Source organism: Rhinolophus ferrumequinum, chromosome 18, assembly GCF_004115265.2.
Source record: "Rhinolophus ferrumequinum isolate MPI-CBG mRhiFer1 chromosome 18, mRhiFer1_v1.p, whole genome shotgun sequence".
Classification (NCBI taxonomy): Eukaryota; Metazoa; Chordata; class Mammalia; order Chiroptera; family Rhinolophidae; genus Rhinolophus; species Rhinolophus ferrumequinum.
Window position 1 is genome coordinate 60,608,973 of NC_046301.1, and position 19,178 is coordinate 60,628,150.

The window sequence follows — 19,178 nt, forward strand, 5'->3', positions numbered from 1 at the left end:
TTGCTTCAGGGTTGTCCCCTATCACCAGTTATTCAACATAGTCTTGGAAGTTCTAGTCAGGCAAGAGAAAGAAATAAAAGGCATCCAAATTGGGAATGAAGAAGTTAAACTGTCACTTTTTGCAGATGATTCTTTATATAGAAAACCCTAACGACTCCACCAAAAAGGTATTAGAAACAATAAACAAATACAGTAAAATTGCCAGCTACAAGATCAACATACAAAAATCCATTGCATTCCTGTATACTAACAACGAAATTTCGGGGGGAAAAAATCCTTTTGCAATTGCACCAAAAAGAATAAAATACTTAAGGATAAACTTTAACCAAGGATGTGATGGACCTATATACTAAAAACAATAAGATATTTGTAAAAGAAATTGAAGAACACACAAAGAAATGGAAAGACATTCTGTGTTCATGGATTGGAAGACTCAACATAGTTAAAATGGCCATGTTACCCAAATTAATATACAGATTTAATGCAATCCCTATCAAAATCCCAATGGCATATTTTAAAGAAATCGAACAAAAAATCATCAGATTTGCACAGAATCGCAAAAGACCCCAAAGAGCCAAAGCAATTCTAAGAAAAAAAAAAAAATAAGGCTGCAGGTGTCACACTCCCTGACTTCAGTTTGTAGTACAGAGCAACAAAAATCAAAACAGCATGGTATTGGCAGAAAAACTCATAGACCAATGGAATAGAATTGAGAACCCAGAAATAAACCCACATAAATATGGACAGATAATTTTCGACAAAGGAGCCAAAAACATACAATGGAGAAAAGAATGTCTCTTCAAATACTGCTAGGGAAATTGGACAGCCATGTGCAAAAGAATGAAACAAGACTGCTGTCACCGTGTACCAAAATTATCTCAGAATGGATCAAAGACTTAAACATAAGACCTGAAATAACAAACTGCATAGAAGAAAGCATAGGTACTAAACGTATGGACCTTGGGTTCAAAGAGGATTTGATGAATTTGACATCAAAAGCAAGGGAAGTAAAAGCTGAAATAAATGAATGGGACTATATCAAACTGAAAAGCTTCTGCACAGCAAAAGAAACCATCAACAAAACAAAAACGCAACCAAACAAATGGGAGAAGATTTGAAGGGCAAACAATGCCTCCAGTAAGGGGCTATATATGGAACTCATACAACTCAATAATAATAATAAAAAAAACAAAGTCCAATTAAAAAGTGGGCAGAGGACATGAACAGGAACTCCTCCCAAGACATACAAACGGCCAACAGCTATATGAAAAAATGCTCAGCTTCACTAGTTATAAGGGAAATGCAAATCAAAACCACAATGATATATCACCTCACCCCAGTTAGAATGGCTATCATCAACAAGGCAAATAATAACAAGCGTTTGAGAGGCTGTGGAGAAAAAGGAACCCTCATACACTGTTGGTGGGAATGCAGATTGGAGCAGCAACTATGGAAGGCAGTGTGGAAGTTCCTCAAAAAATTGTAGAATGTAATTACCATAGGACCCAGCAATCCCTCTCCTGGGTATCTACCCAAAAAACCTGAAATCATTTATCTGTAAAGATACATCTGCTCTAACGTTCACTGCAGCATTATTTACAGTGGCCAAGACATGGAAACCAAAGTGTCCTTTGATAGTTGACTGGATAAAGAAGATGTGGTACACGGCGGCCAGATGGCTCAGTTGGTTAGTGTGAGCTCTGAACAAGAGTTGCCAGTTCGATTCCCACATGGGCCAGTGAGCTGCACCCTCCCCAACTAGATTGAAGACACCGAGCTGCTGCTGAGCTTCCAGGGGGGCAGCCAGATGGCTCAGTTGGTTAGAGCACGAGCTCTCAACAGGGCTGCCGGTTCAATTCTCACATGGGATGGTGGGCTGCATCCCCTGCAACTAAAGATTGAAAATGGCAACTGGACTTGGAGCTGAGCTGCATCCTCCACAACTAGATTGAAGAACAACTTGGAGGTGATGGGCTCTGGAGAAACACACTGTTCCCCAATATTCCCCAATTAAAAAAAAAATGTTTACACACACTGAAATAAAAAAAAAAAAGATGTGGTATATATACACAATGGAATATAACTACCATTAGAAAAAATAAAATACTGTCATTTGCGATAACATGGATGGATCTTGAGATTACTATGCTAAACAAAATAAGTCAGACAGAAAAAGTCAAGAACCACATGACTTCATTCATATGTGGGATATAAAACTGAAAGCAACAAAGGAACAAGACAAACAAAAACTCATAGACACAGATAATAGTTTAGTGGTTACCAGAAGGAAAGGGTGAAGGGCAGATGGTAAAAGGAGGTAAAAGCGGGGTCAAATATATGGTGATGGAATAAGTGACTCTGGGTGGTGAGCATACAATGTCATATATAAATGATGTATTATAGAACTGTACACTTGAAACCCATGTACTTACTAACTATGTACACTTACTAACCATTGTCACCCCAATAAATTTAACTAAAAAAATAAATTAATACCAAGAAGAAAAAAAGATGAGGTCACGCTGGAGTAGGGTAGGACCTAACCCAATAGGAAGATGTCATTATAAAAAGAATGCCATATGAAGACAGGCATGGGCCAGCCCGGTGGCTCAGGTGGTTGAAGCGCCAAGCTCCTAACACCAAGGTTGCCAGTTCGATTCCCACCTGGGCCAGTGAACTGCACCCTCCACAGCTAAGATTGTGAACAACAGCTCTCCCTGGAGCTGGGCTGCCATGAGCAGCTGGAAGTTGGCGTAAACTGCTGAGTGCTGCCACAGGCTGCTGTGTGCTGCCCTGAGTGGCCAGCAACCATCGTGAGCTGCCGTGGGCTGCTGTGTGTGGCCATGGATAGCCGGTGGCCAGTGTGAGGGGCCAGCAGCCATCGTGATTGGCTGGCAGCCAGCAAGAGCTGCCGTGAGCTGCTGGGTGCAGCTGACCAGACGACTGGTGACCAACTGCCTCAGCCTGGGGGAACACAAGGCTCATGATATCAGCATGGGCCAGGGAGCTGTCCTATACAACTAGGTTGAGAGATTTACAGCTTAAACCGGAGTGGGGGGTAAGTGGAAAAAAGGAGAAAAACACACAGATTAGTTATGATGCCATAAGCCAATTTAGAATTTAGGACAGATCTGGCACAGATCCTTCCCTACCTAGCACTTTCAGAGGAAGTTGGTCCTGTCAACACCTTGATTTTGGACTTCTGCCTCCAGAACTATGACATAAAATTTTCTGTTGTCTTAAGCCCACCTAGTTGTGGTACTTTGTTACAGCAGCCCTAGGAAACAAATAATATACAAGTGATTTGAAAACACAGTAAATAGGATATTTCTAAGAAATATCTACAGATTTTCCTTGAAAATAAAATATAATGTTTTTAATGACACATAATCAAATACAATTAAACCCATGTCAAAAAACTGTATTTAGCTCTGAGTAACAGAAGTCTCCCAAAATCTAATATGTGAGGAAGGTATTTGTTCTCACATAGGACTGGGTCAGCACACTTATAAATGCAATAGATTAACAAAGTCCCATTTGTTGTTTTATTTTGCTACATTATAGTTTTTGTGGTGCGGTCAGGATCACAGTCACTGAAAGTACTGAGAACAAAGTGTTCACTACACACAGGAGACCTTTGAAAGTACGTTAACATCTAGATGAATCATAGCATCAGAGAACACTAACCACGAGTATGAAGTAGTGGTCTGGAGGACACCTTAGGTTTTGTAGGAAAATCCAAATTATGAGCACCTGACCACACAAGTGGATCTTTGATACCAAGCCCAAGGAAGTACCTGTGGAAGCCTATACCTCTGAGAAAAATGGAAATCAAGCACTTGGTGTTTCCTTTACTGATACCCTTGATTGATTGGTAGAGCAAAGAATCAGGAAAACGAGCTGAAAGCTGATGTCCAGAAGCACCTATGAATCCTTCTGTCAAACTTTAAAGTGATTCCTAAAACTTAGTAATGGCTTCTTCATTTCTGTCTTCCAAATCTCATGCCAAGTTAGGCTACTGGTAAATGTGAACACAAAATCACAAAGGGAAGGGATTCTGGGAAATATAGTTCCCAAATTTACCCAGGTTCACATAAACAGAAGCCAGAAAAACAATCTCCAACTCTGTATCACACAGTCACATCGTAAGTGTCTCTTAAGTAAATGCCTATTGTCTAATTCCCAATCACAAGCAAGAACAGTGATGGGCAAAAGTTGAAAACAATTCACACTGACTATACACTTTGAAGTACATAATTACAAATGTCTGCCAACTATTTGTAAGAAAAATGGAGCAAGTCTCCTCTGGTCAAAAATAAATACCCCTTCAATAAGAAAGGTAAAAAATATATGATGACTGATGGCCAGTATGTGCCACACTAAGCCAGTAAGAAAAATCCAACAGATACCAAAGGGTCATTGTTCCAATAACTCTGTAAAGAACAACTGAAAGAAATTAAAAGCTACTTACATGTTGAAAATACATTTCAAATCATCCGTTGAGTCCAACAAACTAATGGTATAAGTTTTATTTACTGAAATAAGAAAAAACACTACATGCAAATTTTACGTAGTATAGCTAAGAGTACTTAGTTACTTTCAGCTGCAATGTTTATTTGCAAAACAACTGGAAATACACTCCCTATGGGTCCACTTTAATGTGAGGTACTCATAAAGACAATACCGTATTTGCAACTTTTGTAAGATTCCTCTCCTGGTGTGAATTTTCTGAAGCACTATGCATGAATTCATTTGCAGGATTTCCCACAGTATATATGTAGTGTTTTTCTATACTATGCGTTCTCATATGTCTTCTTAAGGATGAGGAACAACTGAAGGCTTTCCCACAGTGCTTACACTCATAAGGTTTCTCTCCAGTGTGCATTCTCATATGTATTGGTAAAGATGATGGCCATTTGAAGACTTTCCCACATTCCTTACATTCATAGGGTTTCTCTGCGGTATGTGTTCTCACGTGCTGTTGCAAAAGTTCAGGCCAACTGAAGGCTTTCCCACATTGCTTGCATTCAAAAAGTTTCTCGGCAGTGTGCCTTCTCATATGTTTTTGTAAGGATATGTGGCAATAGAAAGCTTTTCCACATAGTTTGCATTCATATGCTTTATCTCCTGGATGCATTCTCACATGTTCTCGAAAGCAAGCAGACAAATTAAAAGCTTTCCCGCATTGTTTACATTCATAGGGTTTCTCTTTTGTGTGTGTTCTCATGTGTTTTCGTAAGGATATGGGCCAGTTGAAAGTTTTACCACATTGAGTGCATTCATAAGGTTTCTCTCCAGTGTGCACTCTCATATGTCCTCGAAACGATGAGGGATGGCTGAAGGCTTTCCCACACTGGTTACATTCATAGGGTTTCTCTCCACCATGAGTCCTTTCATGTCTTCGAAAGGACTGGGGATAAATAAACGTTTTCCCACACTGTTTGCATTCATAAGGCTTCTCTCCAGTATGAATCCTTTCATGTCTTCTAAAGGATTGGAGATAAATGAAGGTTTTCCCACACTGTTTACATTCGTAAGGTTTCTCTCCAGTGTGTGCTATCATGTGTCTTCGAAAAGCTGAGAAGTAACTAAAAGCTTCTCCACATTCATTACATTTATGTGGTGTCTCTCCAGTGTGTGATATCATGTGTCTTTGAAAAGTTGAGGAATAGCTGAAGGCTTCCCCACAGTCTTTACATTTATAGGGCTTCTCTCCAGTGTGTGTTATCATGTGTCTTCGAAAAGTTGAAGAATAACTGAAGGCTTTCCCACATTCCTTACATTTATAGGGCTTCTCTCCAGTGTGCGTTCTCACATGACTAGTAAGACTTGAAAAATCAATGAAGGCTTTCCCACACTGCTGACATTCATAGGCTTTCTCAGCAGTATGAATCCTGATATGCCGGTTGAGGGAAGAAGTACGAGGAAAGGTTTTTCCACATAATTTACATACGTAGGGCCTCTCTCCTTTGTGGGTTCTCACATGCATTTTTAGATGTGAATGACAACCATAGGCCCGCCCACATTCCTGACATTGATAGGGTTTGTGTCCAGTGTGAATGGTGACGTGACTCTTGAGGGATGAATGATGCATGAAGACTTTTTCATTCCCACTGCATTCATACTGTTTCACCCCAGTAAGAGTTTTCTGGTACAGATTAAGATTTGGAATCTGACTGAAGCTTTCTGCACATTGATCATTCCTTTCACAGAGTTTCTCCACTGCATGATTTCTGTTAAAAACGAAAAAAAATAAAGTTAATCATAGTATGATAATTTCTTAATAAGTATTAGAATTACATTTTTACCAATTTCAGTGAATGTGTAGGTTTTCTACCCTGACTTGTTCTAAAGCAGAATGAACTGAATGGCTCAAACACAGCCATTATGAAAAGCGTTTCTTAAACATGGGCTTTCCTCCCAATTGTTTAACTGTTTCTAACACTCAACATTTATGTCACATTTAAGGAAATTTTGTGGTGAACATCTCTGTGAATAAACAAACTTGATCTAGGCTTATGTGGGTTGTTGGTTTGTTTGCTTTATAGATTTCATGACATACTGATCCCTCCTGGAATACCACTTTCTCTTGTGGGTACAACTCACCTCACATGTCTGCCCTGGTTTGTGTGCTGATCTTCAGTGCTTAGTTGTTCCCACACTTTCCCTAAGATGGAGATGCAAGGGTCATTTCCAGAGAACTCTATTTTGTCTTCCTTGGATATTTTATTCCCATAAATATCCCGCTGAGAAACTGACCCATTGGCCTTAAATTGAGTCTCGTCATCTGAAAACAGAAAGGGAACAGATCTTGTAAGAAAGAAAGTGCCATTTAGCAAAAAAAAAAAAGACACTGAGGAGGGTGGCTGTGTTGGGATTTCACCAATAACAAGCACAAGAGGTCAAAATGGGAAGCAATTTAATAAACACAGTAAAATTCTCACAAAGTTACAAAAACAAACTTCACTGGGTCCTTAATAACCCATGAAACCTATATCCACTGATACCAAGGGAGCTTTCTTTACAAAAAGAAAAACTCAGTTTAATACACAAGATTCTTCTTCTCACAGAGAAACTGTTAAGCTGTGACCATGTCTTATTAATTAAGGTATTCCTTTTCCACATTCCAAATGTGGGAACAGGTTTGCTATGTAAGAAATGCATGTTCTTTTAATGACTAAATGAAGAAATGAAGCCGTCCTCACCCACTGAGGCCAGGTTTCTGAAATTTTCCAGCATCACTTCTCTGTAGAGCTTCCTCTGAGCACCATCCAGCAAAGCCCACTCTTCCCGGGTGAAGTTCACAGCCACATCCGCAAAGACCACCGTGTCCTGAAACATCCCACATGTTCTATTTCAGCAAGGCCGATGTGTGAGGAGGATGGGGGAGACAGCACTGAGTAACTGGACTTTATTCACAGGAAATTCAACGAGGTCCTGTGGTCGCCTAACATCTACTCTATGACTCAGTCATGAGAAGCTCTTACTCCATGTCCACACTCACGTCCTCATAGACTTATAGCACCGCTAACACACTGAACTTACCTCCACGGTTTTACTGTGACCATATCAAGTCTTATCTTTCTCTAACCAAAGAGTTTAGACCATATTAGAGAAATTAAAGAAATGCTACCAAATGAAACAAATAGTTGCACTTAAAGACACACCAATCCCTCATGACAAAAACTACTTTAGCTCTTTTCCTACTGTGCACATGAAACCCAAAGTCAAAGCTGGATGAGGTTTTGTTGTGTTTTTTTTTTAAATAATCTTCATTTTTTAATTACAGTTGACATACTCATACGGTATTATATTAGTTTCAGGTGCACAGCATAGTGGTTAGACATTTATATAATTTAAGTGACCCCCCCTGATAAGTCTAGTACACACCTGACACCATAGTTACTACAATATTCATTAGATTCCCTATGCAGTACTTACATCCCAATGACCTTTTTGTAACTGTCAATTTGTGCTTCTTAAGTCCTTCACCTTTTCAACCAGCCCTCCATCCACCCCTGCCCTCTAGCAACCATCAGTCTGTTCTCTGTGTTGATGATTCTGTTTCTGTTTGGTTTGTTCATTTATTTTGTTTTTCAGATTCTACATATAAGTAAAATCATATGGTATTTGTTATTCTCTGTCTAACTTATTTCACTCAACACAATACCCTCTAGGTCCATCCACACTGTTGTAAATGGCAAGATTTAATTCTTTTTATGGTCAAGTAATGTTCCACTGTATATATACACCACATCTTCTTTATCCATCGTCTATTGATGGACGCCTAGGTTGCTTCCACATCTTGGCTATTGCAAGTAATACTGCAATGAATGCAGGGGTGTGTGTGTGTGTGTGTGTGTGTGTGTGTGTGTTTAATATGCAAGCAGGGTTTATTAGTGAGGGACGAGAATGGGCCTGGCCGAGGTGGGGGAGAGGGAGAAAAAGAGGAAGGAGGAGGAGGAAAGAGAAAGAGAGAGAGAAAGAAAGGGGGAGAGAGAAAAAGGGAGAGAGAGAGAGAGGGAGAGAGGGCCAGAGCAAGGGGTCTTTTTGAATTAGTGTTTTGGATTTCTCATAAAAGCACCCTGAGGAAAAGGTTAAGAATCACTTTTTGCTACAGACGTAACTGAAGTCAAAAACATCTGATGGTGAACCTGCCCTTAATTTAAAAACACATAAGATTCGGCAGTACCTTCCTACAAAGGAAACAACCCATCTCAAATTCCAGGAGAAAGTGATTCCCCCAAAATCACCCCAGAGGCTGCACTGTCACCATCTCTCATTTCCATGTCCCTCTCCTGTTGGGCCCATGAGCATGTCAGGCCAACCCCTAAGCACACAAATCACTGGGCTGCACACTTCCCTAAGCCTAAGTTTTTAAAAAAAGAGTATCAAACCACTGACATCCATGAGCAAGGAACAGAGGAAATAGTCTCAGTCAACAATCTTGCTGCCAAAATTTAGTTATTCAACAGAGTGAGAGCACAACAGGACGATCCCTAGTCTCGGTACAGGGAACGACAGAGGCCCCGAGTCAGCTGAACTGCTGTTAGGACAACCGTCTGTAGTATTTCCTCTAGTCAAGTTCCCTTACCCAGCGTGCAGAAGAGTTCACACTGCAGGCCTGGGCTTTACCCTTAGAAATGACTGGCAGGGCTGCCTGTGGCTGGTGTCTGGGACCCTGGATACTCCTCCCGTGTCCAAACTGACTGTGCAGACAACAGTGTTGGTGCTTTCCTTCCGGGTCTGGGGTTTGAATACAGGCTGGGCAGGCGATGCTCTCGTCATCGCTGTCAGTGAAAACCCTGGGCACGGGGTCTCTAATGAGCCTCCCAAGTAGACAACATTTCACGTGTTGTCATCACTCACTGCTGTGTGTGCTCCGTGTAATGGCACCTCTTAACAGCTGGGCCCTGGTTTCCTGCAGATTTCTCTACATGCGTCTTTTCCCTTTGCTGATTTGTCCATGTCCTTTTAATAAATCATACTCATGAGTACAACTATATGCTGAATCATGAGAGTCCTACCAGCAGGACTTGTGGGTGGTCTTGGAGGCACCAGAAGTGGATTTGCTAGGACACCCGACTCACTTAAATATGGCAAAAGCACTGTCTGGGGAAGAAGGATGAAGGGAGAGGGGCTGGTGACTCTGGTGCCTGGGTGGCTATGGAGCTGGCCTGAAAAGGGCACCTGAGATGCTGTCTGGTGGGAGGTAAAGTTGACAGTGGTAAAAATGATAGATCTAACTCCAGGAGGGCTGGCTCACTGCACGGACAGGCTGATTCTGACCGTGCTGCTACGTGGAGAAGAAAAGCACAGCCCTGGTGAGACCTTTGAGCTTTGTTCTCTCCTCCACTCAGGAGGAAAAAAGGCGCCCAAGTTCCCAAAGGTAAGCTCTGGACGGGCAAAAAGTGCTAAAAGTTTGCATTGCATCAGCAGAAAATCGTTAAATCAGTTCTGAGGGCTGGAGCAAAACTCTAGAAAAAGCAGGGGGGTGGTGTGGGGAGAGACTCCAGCCAGCTGGGGCTGCTGTGGCCTCCTGACCCACCCTTGCATTCCAGCCACGACATTCCTTGGCAGCTTCAATTTTATCCTGGTAAATGCAGAATTTACAACTCGGGCCTTGTAAGGGGTTGAACTGTGTCCCCTAAAAAGATACGCGTATGTTGAAGTCCTAACTCCAGGTACCTATAAATGTGACCTCACTTGGAAATAGGGTCTTTGCAGGTGTAATCAAGTTATAATGAGGTCATTAGATATGGGCCGGATTCCAGTGTGACTGGTGTCCTTATAAGAAGAGCAAAATGCCCTGTGAAGACAGAGACATGCAGTGAAGATGGCTACCTGAAGATGGACGCAGACATTGGAACTGTGGGGCCACACATAACAATGTTCCCAGGACCCTAGAGGATTCTGAGGGAGCACAATCCTGCCAACATTGTGATGTCAGATTCCAGCTTCCAGAACTGTGAGAGAACAAAATTCTAAGCTCCCCACATATGGTAATAAATTATGGCAGCCCTAGGAAACTAATTCAGTGCTTCAGTGAATCTACAATGAGAAAAAAGGGAAGGAGATTTTTACTTAAAATGATTGTGATTTTTGGCTACTGCATCTGCATGTATGATAGAAACTGATACAAATGGTACATTGTTATAATTTTATAAATGCTAGCAGGATCATACCAATCTGGGCGAAGAAAAAAGCGTCAGTGAGACACAACTTCCTTGTTTTTTGCCACTGTTGCACGGGTTGGAATTTAAACTCTAAGTATTAGAAACAATATCAGGTCTCCATAACTGATGACTTCTTGCTATGATTTTTACCTTTTAGAGATTCAAAACAAGAGGGAAATAAAATGAAAAGACTGGCCAAAAAAAAAAATAGGGAAACAAAATGAAAAGACTGGCAATCTCTAAATGGGAGGTAGGCTTTTGGAATTTTAAGTAGAAGTTTCCAGTTTGCTAAAGAGCTCTGATGAAGACCTACTCCTGATGACCAGTGGAGGCTGACGATTGACCAGCCGTGTGAACCCTACGACAGACAGGACAAAAGGGCCTTACGACACTCTTACTTGCTACTTGCACTTGGAACACAGCTGTCTGCCCCTGCAGTGTCTTAACTTTGCTGCTGAGAAGAAAAGGCCCTACTGTTTGACGGCATTCTGAATTCACATAAGTTCCATTTACAAGGTTGGACAATTAAGTTTCCGAACGCATCCGAGAAAAAGTGATGAATACCTCACTGCTGAATATCACTATGGTCACCTTCAAAAAATATCACTATGGCCACTCCCCTTGGGAAGCTATGCACTGATGCCAGCACCTAGTCCACCCCTCAAAGCAATTTGGGAACTCTTTTTCTGGAATGGCCATCAGAGCTGTCGTCATATTACCCTCGATGTCCTGAATGTCCTCAAAATCTCTTCCTTTCAATATTTCCTTTATCTTTGGGTAAAGAAAGACGTCATTAGGGGCCAGATCGGGTGAGTGGGAGGGTGTTCCAACAGTTATTTGTTTACAGGCTAAAAACTCCCTCACATATGGTGCCGTGTGAGCTGGTGCATTGTCGTGATGCAAGAGCCATGAATTGTTGGTGAAAAGTTCAAGTCTTCTAACTTTTTCACGCAGCCTTTTCAGCACTTCCAATTAGTAAACTTGGTTAACTGTTTGTCCAGTTGGTACAAATTCATAATGAATAATCCCTCTGATATCAAAAAAGGTTAGCAATATCATTGCAACAAGTTTGCGAGCTTAATTGTCAGACATCATATACTTCCTGGACATGACTGTGAGCTGAAACCCAACAATATCCACTGTGGTGACAAGAAAGCAGGTGTGAGCCCCACGAACAGGACTTCGATTTAGAATGTGGCAGGCTGAGATCAGCTTCTGTGAAGCCCTAGACTGAGAAAGCCTCATGGATGCCAGCGGGTCCAGTGTGGCCACTTAATTACCCATGATGAAGGCCTATTCTCCGATGGGACCATCTTGAAATCAAGCTGATCATTTCACAGCTGTCACCTTCCATGCAGATCACCTCCAGATGTCATCCACACTGGTGAGGTGGGCGAACTGGTGTCGTAGATAAACAGAACTGAAGCTGACTGTCTCTGGCAGTCCCTCTGAAACAAGGACTAGGCTGAATTATTAGGTCTGCACTGAGAACACAGGCCACAGCAGGATCCCTGCTGACCTGGCTGCCTCATTAATGCACGTCCACTCTGGATACCCCAACTACTGTAAACTCTATGTCTCCAGGGGAACCAAGTGTGCCCTCTGGGGCTGTACTTGTCAGGTGTGTGTCATATCAGGACACTGTCTTATCCATGGAAGGCACGCACATCAGCTTCAACGTACTGGCCAGAGTTGTGCTGTGTGGGAATTGACACCTGAGGCCAGGTGAAGAAGAACAGTATAAAGAAAAACAAGAATACCTAAATTTGAAAAGAACCACCCCCACTGGCTTTCGAAGACCTTTATGGTGAATGGGATCTACTTAAACTGTCTAAGTTCAGGACCCTACAGGGTATAACCAAAACCAATACTCACCCTACTATACTGGGTCCTGCTGATAATTGTACTGTACAGATGCCTGGCCACAGCCAAGGGCATGAGCTGTGCAGAAGGTTAGCCGAGTAGGCCTGAGAATCCTTGTCCTTTCACTCCTGCCTGCAAGGTTCCCACCACCCTAGTGGGAGTGGCTCCCTCTGCTTGTTTATGCAAATACGGCTTCTGCCAAAGACAGGCTTTCCTTCTCAGAGTCTGGATTCTTGGTTTGGGCCAGGCAGAAGGTGTCTAAGTGACCAGCCCTCAATAAAAACCCTGTAACTGAGTCTCTCATTAGCTTCCAATAGATACTTCACAGGTGTTCTCACACATGGCTGCTGTGTGATGTCACAAGAGAGGACCCTGTGCCTGGTCCCCTCAGAACTTGGCCCCAGGCACCTTTTCCCTGAGCTGACTCTCTTTCTTCTCACACTGCAATACATCACGGCCACGAACACGACTCAGGCTGAGCCCTGGCGGTCCTCCTAGTCGACCTCTGAACCTACGAGTGGTCTTTGGGGACTGCTATAGACTGAAGGTTTGTGCCCCCTCAAATTCATGATTCCAGATATGATGGTATTTGGAGGTGGAGCCTGAGAGGAGATTAGATCATGAATGTGGGGCCCTCATGAACGGGATTAGCACCCTTGTGACAGACACCCCGGAGAGCTCCCTGAACCCTTCCCCATGAGGACAAAGCTATGAACTGGGAAACAATCTGCCAGCACCGTGATCTTGGAATACCACCCTCCAAAACTGGGAGAAATAAATGTCTGCTGTTTATAAGCCACCCAGTCTGTGGTATTTTCATATAGCAGCCAGAATGGACTAAGACAGGGACGCCCAACACACCAGCTTGAAGCCATCAAATAACACTCTATAACATTCATTTTTAAATGTGCCTTTGAGCCTCTATTATATGCAAAATACTGCAGAGTTTTCGCGTATGGTACACATTAGCTCATATGTTCATGTAATAATAACTCTGTAAAGCAGATATTGTTAAAACTGGTTCACACCAGAGGACTGTAAACAGTCCATGAGCAACATCAGGCAAACTCCTACCCCCGCTCGTCATTCACCTACACCTTACAGTTGTTTTGCTACTGTGACTGTTATTGCCCAGTGAGATCAAGACAGAAGCTAGGCTCTGCCCGGCATTATGGAGAAGAGCCAACAGAAGCAACCTGTTCCATGCTTACATCTTTATGCTCCTTTCCTGGCAAAGCCCTGCGTCTCTTGCAAGACTGCTTTGTTTGAAGATCTCTCCTCTTGTCTTTCATTCAGTAAAACTGATTTAGGTTACAGTGACACGGGTCCTAGTACTTGCCCACACTCAGGCTGCAGCACTGAACCAGAAAAAAATTCTTAATCACGTGTATCTAATTTCTTTTAGAGGAAAATAATAAAAGAGCAAATCAAATATAAGTACTAGGGAAAATGCAGCACAGCAAGGGGGTTGGGAGGAGATACATATGTTTACATGTGTATATGTGTATGTTTGTATATATCTATGTTGATATATTGACAATGCTATGATATATCTGAACCACTGGCTGAATGGCAGAGTAAAGGAGAACAGTAAAATAACCCTGAGATAACACTGCAAACTGATACCTACATTGCTTTAAAAAACATACACACATATATGCATACCTATACATACCTATACATATAAATATATATGTGTGTATATGTATACACACACACACACACACACACGTCTTTATATAATTCAACTCATTGGTTACACCCATCAGAGTGAGAGGGGGCCTGCTGCACTGGGGTTCATTTCAAGTGGGGTGTCTGGTGTGAAAGCTTGTTCTACATTTAGGGCTGAATTTCATTTCACAGAAGATTATTTTTTAATATTTCTGTTGGCTCTACACATGTCATATGCATTTTCCTGCACTGATGTTAATTATATAACAGAAAATTCTAAAATCAATTTATCTGATTTACCTGTAATCATCTTAGGAGTTGCTGAGAACTATTTTATAATATTCAACAGTCATACATCTTACCATTAGGGAATAGATGGTAACATGCATAATCTGATAAAGGAAAACTGATAATACAATGTTCAAAAAGCACAAGAAACATAAACGGTATGACACTGTTTTCTCCGAAACAATTAGATGCAAATCAGGTATGCTCAGTACCTCCCTCCTGGTCAACTTCATACTGAGAGCCAGCCCAGAACCAACAAGACAAACAAATGTACAAGAACTAGAAAAGAAAAGAAAAGAAAACACACCTTATCTTCATGCCTAACTCCAGCAACTGTATGTATAGGACACCGACAGAACAAAAAGATAATCATAGGATAAGATTTTTAATAAGAATCCGGGATAAAAATTCAGTATAAAAATACATTTCATCACCTTTCTAATTAACAGCAACAGCGAGTTGGAAAGCTCATTTTAAAAAGATAACACATACTATGGTAAAAAGCAAACTTAATTAGTACTAAACAAGTCTAATGAAGGCTATAAAATGAAACAAATGGAAAAAATTAAAAAATTTTAAAGATTAAGGATAGTAACAAAGTAAAATGAAATAAATGGAAAGATGGTACATGCTCTTCAGTAGAACTCAGTGTTACCAATATCAACCCTCCCAAGGGAGACCTAAAGTCTTCATAAAACTCCATTAAATCCCCAAACCAGATTTATTTTATTTTATTTTATTTTTTTAAGATTTGACAAATACTAATTTTACAAACCTAACAGGAAGAACAAATTCCAAAAACAGCCAGAATGTTCTGAAGAACAAGGCAGGGGCCTGCTTATCACACAGCAAGGATTGTATAGCAATAGTAATGCTGACATGACGGAATCAGCAGAGTAACGGGCAACTACAGCCACTGAAAGGGACAACTCCGGCAGCTGGCCCCCGTCTATTGATTCACCACGGAGCACAGTGGTGGCAGAAACGACAAACACTTTAATACCTGAGACAGCAGAGTAACGGGCAACTAACAGCCACTGAAAGGGACAACTCCGGCAGCTGGTCCCCATCTATTGATTCACCACGGAGCACAGTGGTGGCAGAAACGACAAACACTTTAATACCTGAGACAGGGACAAACTTATCTAAACAACGAAGATGCTTGTACTCCCACCTCTTCCATGAACAATAATCAACTCACTGTGGATTACAAATAAGTGTGTAACCAATAACAGCAAACAACAGTGTAACTTTGGTCACAAGTTCTCCACCCTGCCAAGGAAAAGAACTGGTAGTTTGGCGAATCTTTATAATTTACCTACGACACTTCACTTCTCTGCTGCCAATTTGGAAGGGAGACTGTCTGTTTCTCTAACATTCTTTTCCCCAGTGGGACTTTCAAGGCTAAGCCCTGGAATTCCATTCACAATTTTTATTTCTTGCAATCAACTTTTGTATCTTTCAAAGTCAGTTTGTCTTTTTAAAAAATTAATACTTCTTGCTCATCATACAATCCACCCCCTACCCCCAAGGAAAACAAACCCAGGGAAGGAGTAATTTAGGGGGCAGTTGAAATAGGTACTCTAGGCTCCTGACAAAGGGGACAAAGGCTGCTCGGCCCACCATCCTATACATATACAACAAAATGGCAGCACTCAAGTTCACCTGCATGAAGTCCCAAATTCCAGCCAGTGGTGCAAGTGAATGCCACAGGCTTAGAATTCCATTTCTTATCATGCAAAGGAACAGACCTGTGAAACTACTACACACTGGAGAGGATTTAAAAAGGTTTAACAAGTGGAATGAAAGTCATTTTCTTTTCTTTTCCTGAAATTCACTCTCTAGGAAATATTTTATCTTTCCTTTTCTATTAATTAAACATATTTTGTATCTGCTGAAAAACTGAGGTTCCAATAAGAGAATACATCTTTTCAAAGTGACGAACCCTGGGAAGGTCAGTGCTGAACTGGAACTAGATGACTCAAGGGTCAAGTGCAGCCATCCTACCACGTGGGACACCCCTCCCCCACTGCTCCCCGTCGAGATCCCTGAACAAAGGACACAGGCTGGTGTCCTGCTGAGTCCAAGTGCATGAGGCTTTGCAAGTGTCTGCCCCACCTCACTGGGTGGGCTTTCCCTGTCCTTTGGGTTAGTTTCTCTCCCTTCAGGGCACCCAAATCATTTTCATCTTTTCTCCTCAATACCAGCGTCCGGTCAGCTGACAACTGTGTCCCTCCGGTGCATGAGAACTGGGGTCTGGGTCAGTTAGGGACCGAACACTTACCAGGAGATACCTCCTAGCCCGGGGGCCCCAGGCAGGTCTCCCCAGTTCTCCACCCGCCCCGCAGGTTGTCCGCTGGGAGGAGTGGACCAGGGGCCGGTATTCCCCGACACCCGGACGGATGCAACTGTGCGCATCTGGGTCACCACAGGCCGTCCTCAGACCCCGGACCCAGCGCGGGCCGGACAGGACGCCGGGTCCCCATCCCGCAGACGAGGGCAGATACCCGGGCCCGGACCCGGGGGTGAGGCGCAGGGAGACCCGGCCCGCAGCCGGTTCTAGCCAGTTCCAACCAGACCTCAGCCCCAGCCCCCATGCACTCACCATCTCCGAGCTCTCAGGGCGTCTTCCTCCAGGATGGGGCCGGTGAGAGCGACCGGGACACGACACTTGTAGCCGCACAGGGCAGGTGTGCACGAACGCTTTGGCCGCTCTAGAGCGACGTCCAAGCTCACTCCCTTCCACGAGACCTCTGATTGGACGTTGCTCGGGACTTCTGCATTGTGATTGGACAGTGTTTCGGGCACTCCCACGTCAGGGGGTCATCTGATTGGACAGTTACCTAAGACCCGCCCCCTACACCTCTGATTGGGCAATGCTCCGGCTCCACGTGCCTGATTGGACAGCGCTCCGGACCCCGCCCATATTGTCCTGATTGTTCCCCACGCCCCGCCCCTGGCGCCGCGATTGAACCGTTCTCCCAGGCTCCTCCCCCCTGTTTTCTGAATGACAGGCCATCGGGACACTTATAGCTGACCCGCGCCTAGGATATTGGCTCAGAGTAGAACCCGCCCCAAGCCGGGCTGACCTGCATTTGTCCGCAGCTGCGCAGCCCGCCCGCGTCCTCTGGCCTGGGAAATCTTGACTCAGTTTCCCGCGGAGCGCCCTCATTGCCCAGGCCGGGCAGGACAAGAGGGCCTCGTGACCTCCAGGGTCAGGGGTAAGCCCAGGGAGAAGTCACAGTTGATCTGTGCCCTTTAAGAACAAAGACACTCAACAGTGCTGTCTCCGCGTTCAAGGCAGGGTCCGCCTTGGTTTTGACATGTGACCTTTGACATCAGGAGTTCGCCCTCCTTCCCGCCCCACCTTAGGGCTTGAGGTCAGCTACCCCGGCCCCCGTTCCTTTGCCGCCTTGAGAAGTGGGACCCTGAGGCCCCAGACTACCCACAGGACTCCTCTCAGCACAGCCACAGGAGTGACATGGAATTCTCAGTGTGCATGTTATACTGCAAGGACATTTATGTCAGCTCAGGTTTTCAGTCGTCCCCAGAGGAGTTTGAAAATGAAAAGGCTGATATTGCAAACAGTATGAATGTACCTAAACTGAACTGTACTGTTTAAAAATGGTTAAGATTATAAACGTTATCTTATGTGTATTTTACCACAATATAGAAAAAGGTTTTACTTTTTTAAAAGCTATAATATCCCTAAGGCAATTGAATTCCTATTTTAACTGGTACAAAACAACAAAAAGCTTATATAAATTTAGGATAGACCTGAAAACTCTTAATACACTTAATAGATGGGGGCTAATGCATTTAATATGCCTGCTCCTTTCATTAGAAAATGTTCTCTCAGGCCGGCTGGTGGTTCAGGCGTTGGAGCTCCGTGCTCGTAACTCTGAGGGCTGCAGGTTCAATTCCCCCATGGGCCAGTGGGCTCTCAACCACAAGGTTGCCGGTTCAACAAGTCGAGTCCGGCAAGGGATGGTGGGCAGCAACCCTGCAACTAAGATTGAATAGGGCACCTTGAGCTGAGCTGCCTCCTGGATGGCTCAGTTGGTTGGAGCGCGTCCTCTCAACCACAAGGCTGCCAGTTCGACTCCCACAAGGGATGGTGGGCTGTGCCCCCTGCAACTAGCAACAGCAACTGGACCTGGAGCTGAGCTGCGCCCTCCACAACTAAGATTACAACTTGACTTGGGGGAAAAAAAAGTCCTGGTAGTACACACTGTTCCCCAATAAAGTCCTGTTCCCCTTCCCCAATAAAAAAATTAAAAAATAAAAAATAAAAATAAACTACTCATTGGATTTATAAACTATTACAAAATAACATATGGTTATACGCATTTTTTGTTTAATATGAATTAATCATGATTGCCAACTTTCAAAAACTCAGCACAGAATTTAGAAGTCAGCCTTCAGACCGGGTCTGGCATTCCTGTCTGCTTGCCATAATGTGTTTAGAGATCTATCCTAGGACCATCACTCTTAAAGAACATCATTCCATTCATTAAAGAGAAAAATGAGGCTGGTCTCTGAATTCTTGACAAAACATTCATTGACACAAGAGAGGAGACTAACAACTATGGAGATCTGAGGGGGAAAGAGTATGATTCAAGATCCTCCGGCCACGCAGGGATGTCATTCATGCCCGGGGAAAAGAAAGTCAGTCTCAAA

At 43.1% G+C, this 19,178-nt stretch overlaps 1 protein-coding gene across 2 annotated transcripts; it reads right to left on the reverse strand.

The window, feature by feature from the left end:
- Positions 1 to 4,456: 4,456 nt before the first annotated feature.
- Positions 4,457 to 17,215, reverse strand: LOC117038168 (zinc finger protein 555). 2 transcript variants are annotated; one of them, XM_033134865.1, is made up of 4 exons: positions 17,104 to 17,215; positions 7,206 to 7,332; positions 6,607 to 6,787; positions 4,457 to 6,233 (listed from the first exon to the last, which is right to left on the reverse strand). In XM_033134865.1, the coding sequence occupies exons 1-4, from the start codon at positions 17,104 to 17,106 to the stop codon at positions 4,670 to 4,672; spliced, it is 1,875 nt and encodes a 624-aa protein (XP_032990756.1). In that variant the 5' UTR covers positions 17,107 to 17,215; the 3' UTR covers positions 4,457 to 4,669. The 2 variants fall into 2 exon arrangements, with proteins under 2 accessions (XP_032990756.1, XP_032990755.1); XM_033134864.1 differs by lacking the exon at positions 17,104 to 17,215 and adding an exon at positions 11,957 to 12,058.
- Positions 17,216 to 19,178: the final 1,963 nt, after the last annotated feature.